At 39.0% G+C, this 8,048-nt stretch overlaps 1 protein-coding gene across 1 annotated transcript; it reads left to right on the top strand.

Moving 5' to 3' along the window:
* Window positions 1–214: 214 nt before the first annotated feature.
* On the top strand, window positions 215–6,649 carry FLVCR1 (feline leukemia virus subgroup C cellular receptor 1; the record flags this gene model as incomplete). Its single annotated transcript, XM_009079129.1, has 10 exons — window positions 215–250; window positions 425–572; window positions 1,104–1,244; window positions 1,555–1,622; window positions 1,873–1,976; window positions 3,163–3,273; window positions 4,316–4,421; window positions 4,611–4,722; window positions 5,241–5,308; window positions 6,587–6,649. Coding segments are annotated over 10 exons (957 nt in total), but the record flags the coding sequence as incomplete, so codon positions are not given.
* Window positions 6,650–8,048: the final 1,399 nt, after the last annotated feature.

Below are 8,048 nucleotides of genomic sequence, written 5' to 3'. Positions count from 1 at the left end.
TTTGGTGCTTTTTTTTTCCTTTTTTTTTTTTTGCTTTTTTTTACCTAAATTAGATGTAGGGTTTTTTAATCTACAAAAATAAATGTTCTAACACTTTAAAATGCCATTTAGTTTTGAAGGGGCCGAAGAGAGAAAGTGGAGAGTAGTCCAAGACTGCCTTCATGTTTTATATATTTGCACCTAAAGTTTCAGTCCTTGGGTTTTGTCTCTTTAGTACAAAATCAGTTGTTCTGTTGGAATTTACTCCAGCTACAAACCTGCTACTAATTCATTCAGTGACTTTTCTTTGTTTCCTTAGCAGTAATTGCAGATGGTGGTTTTGGTTATGTGATAAAAATTCAGATTTCTACCTGATGAGGCTTTTCTCCTCTGTTAATTTTCATGCTCATAGGCAAATTACTTTTGGTTTTCTTTTCTTGCTTTACAGCTTGGCACTGCAATTGGCTTTTTGTTGCCACCTGTTTTGGTTCCAAATACACCTAATGATATTGATCTTATGGCACATAACATCAGCATCATGTTCTATGGAACAGCAATAGTGTCCACACTTTTGTTCTTCTTAACAGGAGTTGGTAAGTGTTCCATTCTTGTAATTTAAATGCTGACCATATGGAGTGTTTGCAACATCTCACTTAGAGTATCTGACCTTGCTCAAAGTAGTTGATGTTATATTTTCTCCAGTTTATTTGTGTTCACTTACCTGTTGTGAAGCAACAACCAGTTCCCTATATGTTGCGCTTCGCAAGGGATGATCTCTTTCAGAATATTTAGTTCTCTTAGGTTTTTTGCTATGAGTACATGATGATATAATGCTAATTCTCTCTGTTAATCTTAAGATTCAGATACAAATGTCCAGACACGTGGCAGGTGAAGTCTATCTTTGACCATACATTGGTATCAACCAGATGTGACCAAATAATTAGCACATTCTTTGTGACTCTGACTTGGTTTCTCCAGAATTTTTTTAAATGGAAGTGTTAAAACCACAAGTCAATCTTCTGAAATTCATCGAGCTGAAGTGCTTGAAAAACAAAGAAACAAAACCCCAAAGCAATTAGTTTGGTAAAGATGAATCAAAATTGTTCCTTCTTCTTTTTCCACAGTGTTTGAAGAAAAGCCCAAATACCCTCCTAGTCAGTCTCAAGCAGTCCTGCAAACTATACCTCCTGAGGATTACTCCTACAAGCAGTCCATTATTAACTTGTTCAAAAATGTTCCATTTGTGCTTCTGCTGATCAGTTATGGTAAGTGGTGCTGTCTGGCTGTAATCTGGCAGAACAGTCCAAATGTATGCCAAAAAAGCACATCAAGTTTTAATTGTAGTGGTGGTTTTATTTATGGGGGAGGGAGTGTCAAACTTTTACTTGCTCAGCAGCCAGTGCTAAGAAGTCTAGCAGCATGCAAAATACCATTTATAGGTCTAGTGGAGAGATTTTACTTGGCAGATAAAAGGGCTCTGATGTGAGCCTTAAATATCAGAAGGTTAACTCTTTAGTGTAGCAGATCTGCATGGCTACACCTGGAATGACTGAAGGTTTTCTTTTGGTACTGCAGGTATTATGACTGGGGCCTTTTATTCTGTCTCCACGTTACTAAACCAGATGATAGTAACTCATTATGAGGTAAGTTTCTTGGATCTCCTTTGTCTTTATTTTCTTTACTGTACATTTGCAGAGGTGATGCTTATTATTATGTAGGTGCTATGTGTGCTCAGACTTTTGGGTTCCTTTATACCCCTGTACGGTTCCTTGTACCATACAGCTATGGGAGTCATAGGAATGTTTGTTTGCATTTATTACTGCCAAGAGGTCTGAACTTGACTCTGAGTGGAAGTAAGTTATTAATGAGCACCATATAAATATTTGTTGAAAGGGAGAAGAAGTGAACGCTGGGAGAATTGGCTTGACACTGGTGGTGGCAGGAATGGTGGGTTCGATTATTTGTGGTTTGTGGCTGGATTACACTAAAACATACAAGTAAGTGTGGGTAGGCATGTATGGGGTTAGGGGTAGGAGAGTGGTGCAACTGCATTAGACAAATACTGCAGTGTAAGGGCCGAAATGAACTGATGAGAAAATGCAGTTCATCCCTCATCTTCTAGTGGCCTTGATGGAGACAAGTTTCTGAGGCTACAGTGAAAGCTTGAGACACGTACTGGTTCTTGCTCAAAACAAATGAGAAAGGAGAATGCAAAGATGCCAAGGGGTTTTTCATCTACTCCTGTCTCTTCAGGAGTGTAAGGCAGGCAAGGAAACCACTGTAGGCCCTTATATACAGTGCCCACGTGGCCCAGTGTGCTGCTTCACCTAGGAAGCATAAAGGCTCAAAGCCTATTCTGCATTGCTTTGCAAAATGGACAGTTGATGGCTTGTCTTTTTTTGTCTTTTTTTTTTTAATCCTACTCCTGGTCCTAGTAGTAAGTATCACATTTGCTTTAATTCAGGGTATGACCACGGAGCAGAACTCTGTTTTGGGGTAGGAGCTCCCAGGTCCATCATCCATGGTGTGGTGCCACCCAGGAGTGAGCACTGCCCTGGAGCACTGTGTGATGGAGTTGTTCTCCCCTGTGACTCTTAGACTCTTAGTACATTATGTGCAAGAGCTCTAGCGACTTGATGGATATGAATGCTGTAGATTGACTTTGTTTTTACATGCCTTTTGGCTTACCAACCTGTGCTTTAAGAATTTGGATGACATCTCTTATTCCAGATTTAAAATAAATAGAACATTGCAACAAGCTTTGTTTGACTTGCCTCTTAGTAGGCTGACATTTTTGCTAAATAGTGTTTGATTCAGCTGCTCATGTGTTGCTGCATTACGTAATGGGCAGTGCTGCAGAATGGCCAAGAGGTACAACATAGCAGAGAACTAATGCAGTCTTAAGGTAGTAATATCTGCTGTGATTGCCCACTCTTTGGGAGTCTGAGTAAGTGTCATTAGCCTTGAGTAAAGCAGCCATATGACCAAGGCAATAAAGAGTTTGGGAAGGGATGTGTTTTCATTGCATGCTATGTTTGAGTCAGAATTACGTGAAGCAAATTTCCTAGCTTTAGATTGTCAGTTGTTAGAGAGTAAGTAATGTACTCTTCCACACTTCAGCAATGTGCTATGACTTTCTGTTCACAGTGTTAATGTTTGTTTTGTTTTTTGGTTGGGTTGCAGGCAAACTACTTTGATTGTTTACATTCTTTCTTTCGTTGGGTTGCTGGTATTTACCTTCACCCTGGACCTCGGATACCTTATAGTAGTGTTCGTGAATGGAGGACTACTTGGGTGAGCAATTAAAGAGCACTAGAAGATTTACTGCAGTTCTGTTCAGAAACTCTTTTAACTAGATGGTTCTACTCTGTATTCTGTCTCCATGGTCTCAGCCTATAACTACAGCTCACAGTACAGATAGGGCTTACTAGGGTCTCACCTTCCGTTACATCAGAATAAGTCTAAAGTAGCTAATATTTCAGTAAATTTCATTTAACACTTTGATGGAGCTAAGAGAAGTCTCTATGTGCTCTATTTGCCTGGGTTCAATTCAAAAAGCTGTCTGCAGTAAAGTTGAAGCTTTCTGTTAACCAGTGGATAAGTGATTAGAGTTTAACTGAGCAGATCTAGGAAGACTACCTTCTGTGCATTTTGATTAATCTGAATTTTGATCACCCAAGCAACGTGCTGGTTGCTTTGTTCACTCAGAAGAGCATGAGCTCTCCTCATAGATACCTGATCTAAAAGCCCCAAAACGTGCTGAGGGAATAGTTCTGTATTCAGACCCAGCAGTCAAGGTAAAGCCAGAAGTGTCTTGAGAATTTCAGTTTAAAAGCCAATCAACCAACTTCAAATGCATTAAGCCCCTGCTCTTCCCATTGTTCATCAGTCTCCTCAGCTTCTTCCATAGCAGCTTCTAGCAGACATTTCAGTGTCCAGCCTCATTCCCTACTGATGGTCTCTTTTTGTCCATCAGCATGGATGGTTGTGCTGATCAAATGATGATGTTTGTGTATGTCTTTCATTTGAAAGTAATTGGCTTCAGCTATGGAGTGGCTTGTGGACCAGTCAGAGAAGGTTGTTTCATGTGTATGGAGTAGAGTGCAGGTGGTTATGGGAAACAGGACAAGTATGTTAAAACTTGTTTGTCCTACAGAGAGAGAGATGTGGCTGAAATTGTTGGATGATGTTGAGGGAATGAAGCAGGAATTATTGACAATATGACCAATCAGAATACCAGCTAACTCATAATACCACATGTGTATGCTAGATTTCCTTAGCTTTCTTAATAGATGAAGGCCACACCTGTCATCTTTTTTACTCTCTTCTTCAACAGATTCTTCATGACTGGCTATCTTCCACTTGGCTTTGAATTTGCTGTGGAAATTACATACCCAGAGTCTGAAGGCACTTCCTCAGGTCTCCTTAATGCATCGGCACAGGTTATATAATTTCATTTCTTCAAGTGAAGTAATGTGCAGGAAGGCCACTATGCTTGAGTCTAGGAATGCTTTCTTAGACTTGGCTGCTGAGTCTGTTGTGTTGCTGTAGTCCTACATGACCTGAAACTTTTCAAGGTAAAGTGATAACTCTTCTCTGTGAGCCTGATGAAGTGACTTATTTGTTTATAGGTATTTGGAATTGTCTTTACACTTGTTCAAGGAAAACTCACAACAGACTACAGTCCTCGTGCAGGAAACCTCTTTCTTTGTGCTTGGATTTTTGTGGGCATTATCTTAACAGGTAATTAAGTAGAAATGCAAGTAATGATTTCTCTTTAATGTAAAAATGTGGAGATTTTAAGGATGATGTTGCTAATATATGGACTGCCATCTGACACTCATTTCTTGAGTCATGTCTTGAATTTGAGACAGATGTCTGTCTCCAAAGTAAGATAGTAAATGGAAAAAAATGCTTAAATGGAGGCAGTTTACAGTTTTTCAAATGCAAGGAACTGCTGATGTATTCTGGAACTGCACCAGTGACTTGCACTTACTGAGAAGCACTGAAAGTACTAAAATCCATCAAGCTTTCCTTTGTGAACTCACGGCTTAAAAGCTTCTATTGTCATTTTCTACATGTGCTTTGTGAGGAGCAAGTTTGAATTAGCAGTGAGTTCAAATTGCAAAAGAGCAAATACAGGTATTTTGGAAAGGTGCTGAAAGCAGCTTCCGTGTGCTTGCACTGTGCAAACCTTTCCCTTGAAATTAATGGCATTGCGAAGTTCTGACCCAGTTTTCTTTTTTACTTTTTTGTTTCAGCCTTAATAAAATCAGATTTGCGAAGACACAATGTGAATTCAGGGATTATGAACTTGGATGCTAAAGCTGTAAGTAGTGACTTTTTTTTTACCATGATTGTATTACCTACCTGAATTCTTGGCTTCTATTGGCATAACAATATTAACTGAAAAAAGTAATTGACAGCCTTATGACTGCTTCCATGCTGGATTTGAACAACAGAGCCACATGGGATGCTGTCCTCAGATACCTGTTTCTCCCCTTATCTCCCATGAAAAAAACTAAAAGACCTTCAGCTCTGGGATTTTCCTGAATCTTGAGTGGCTAATACTAATATTTGATTTTATTGCTTGAATCTTGCTTTGTCATATTTGCGGGTAAATTGTGAAGCGTTTTTGTGTATTGGGTTATGAGGCTGTGCTACATATTTTATTTAAAATACCTGCAGTGCCTTCAAGGGAAGTCAGTGTCTAATGAACAGAAGCCATGCTGGAGTTTCTCTATATTGTGCTGCATAAAGAGCTGGATTTGTTCCAGTGACCACCCTCTCAATTTCAGTGAAGAGTGAGCGTAGTACTTTCTGGTCTTCCTGAGGTTCTAAAACCATGTATAGCAGCTTTTCCATATTATCACAGTTACTAGTAGAAATAAGGCTGTCAATGGAAACTTTTTCAGTGCTCTGGGTTTTTTGATCATTTGAATCAAGATATGAGACAACTTTTTAGAGTCAGATACTGCAAGATCCTCTGTTGCGCTTCTTTTTATGTGTAGGTATCTTGCATGTACAGCAGCTTTTGATCATTTGTGATCAACTGCACACTGGTAGTGTCTGCATGAGGTTCAGAAACCTCCAAGCTGGTGCTGAATGAGCTAACTTGAACCTGAAACCTGTGCAGCTGTGTGTGCACATTACAGCATCCTGTGGGTTTACTAGCCTGGGTCAGGGCTGTACATGCTGACTATAGGCAGTGATCCATGACTTGTCTGTTCGCCGTTATCACCCTGTTAATTAGCCTAGATTGTCACACAACTTCATTTATATTAGCCAAGATATGTGAAGAGCTGGAGTCCTTGCCTTGGTATTACCATAAATAATTGAGAGCTGCCTGTGTTAATGATGTACAATAGAACTTTGGTACCAAACCTTGATCATCAAGACTGCTGTATTTAACTGTAATCAAGAGAAAACCTGGAAGTTAATCTCCATGTGACATACATCTACATGCAGTAAATATATACTTTGTTATATATATTATATACTGTTGGAGTCTAACCTAATAATTACCCAAGAATACTGAGGCTGGGAATAGTTCTGCTGAAGCACAGCTTAATTCCTGTTGGGTTTTTGTTTTCATTTCCCTCTCCAGGTACCAGCTGACAGTCCTGCAGAACCTGAAAGCACTACGTTAAAAACTCAGTCAACTTTATAAAGCTGAAGGAAGGCGGCTGAGAAACGCACAAGTTTGGTTGGATAGGGAACAATATGAATTAGTGTAACTACTGGATTTGTGTGTATGAGTAATAAAATGTGTTTGTTGATGTTGCTGGTAGCTGTATGGAAACTATGAAGATGCTCAGTTCATTTTGCCCAAGATGCAAACAATTCACCTTTGTATGGAGTGTTTCTTTTAACAGTTTTCAAGTTTTGCGGTTTCATTAGTAAAGAACTGTATGTGAATACTCTCTGCACTAGGGAGACATGTACTTCAGGGTGCATACATGAAAAAATCTGGAATCATGAAGTAAAGTCATCATGATTGGAAGTATCTAATCTTCTTTTCTTGTTTAATCTTTGTTGGTACATTTGAAAGGTCAGAGAGTAGGGAGCTGTGCAGCAGGAGGATGTTCACGAGTTCCCTTATAATTTTAAATGTGTCTGTACTTTAATATATGCCAATGATTCCTTCTGGGAAACTGATAGCACAATACTGAAAACAAGAGATGATGTGTGTGTTTTATACTGGCATCTGACATTTCTTTTGCCTTGAAACTTCTTGATAGGTATCAGAAGGCAGACGAGAGAAAACACTGTTTTTAGATTCATTCAATCTGGGGAGATTGAAAGTTTCCCACTAGATAAATTGAAGAAAAAGCTTTTCTTGTTAAATACAGTAAAAAGGAGGAGAAAAGCCATTGATATCTCTACTGTGAAGTATTTATAGGCAATGGAACACTACCACAGAGGCTCCCTCCATGGAATATTTTGAGTGCTTTCTCAGTTAAAGCGAGAGGAGTGCGTGTTTACAAAGAGCCGGTGCCTTTACTTTGTAAAGAAGATCCTTGCCTCATCTTGAGTTTAATCAGTGCTGCTGAAGAATTCCATTTTGTGTGTTAAACTTTTTCTGAATATTTGTGGAGTATCAGAAAATGTGTTCTATGCTTTTTTGCATTTGTTATGAATTATGTCACTTCTCGTGAAATTTTTGTGCTTCTATAAGTTAAATCATGTCTTTTAAGTTTGTTAAAAGCTGTAAGGATGACTGAAAGGAAAATAGTGATCTTTTCACTTTGTCAGATTAAATATTTGTTTTTATACCATGCATCTTAGCTACAGACCCAGTGGACTTTATTAGCATTCACTTTGTGTTATTACATCTATCTGAATTTGGGATGTGGGTTTCTCACTGTAGTGCTTCTAAAGATTTTCTCCTTTCCCTTGTGTTCTACCTACACAGCTACAGAACTGATAGCACTACAACAGTACTGAGGCCCTACTATTGCTGGAAAAGTCAGACCTGAGTTAGCAGACTTGTTGCAAACATTAAAGCTTTATCAGTCTGTAAGCTGAGCCTGCAGGTTCAGTGCCACCCATGATGCTGTCTCTGAGTT

This window comes from Acanthisitta chloris, unplaced genomic scaffold (genome assembly GCF_000695815.1).
Source record: "Acanthisitta chloris isolate BGI_N310 unplaced genomic scaffold, ASM69581v1 Scaffold44577, whole genome shotgun sequence".
NCBI classification, from domain to species: Eukaryota; Metazoa; Chordata; class Aves; order Passeriformes; family Acanthisittidae; genus Acanthisitta; species Acanthisitta chloris.
The sequence above is the reverse complement of the archived record's forward strand: the minus strand, read 5'-3'. Positions and strand labels throughout refer to the sequence as shown.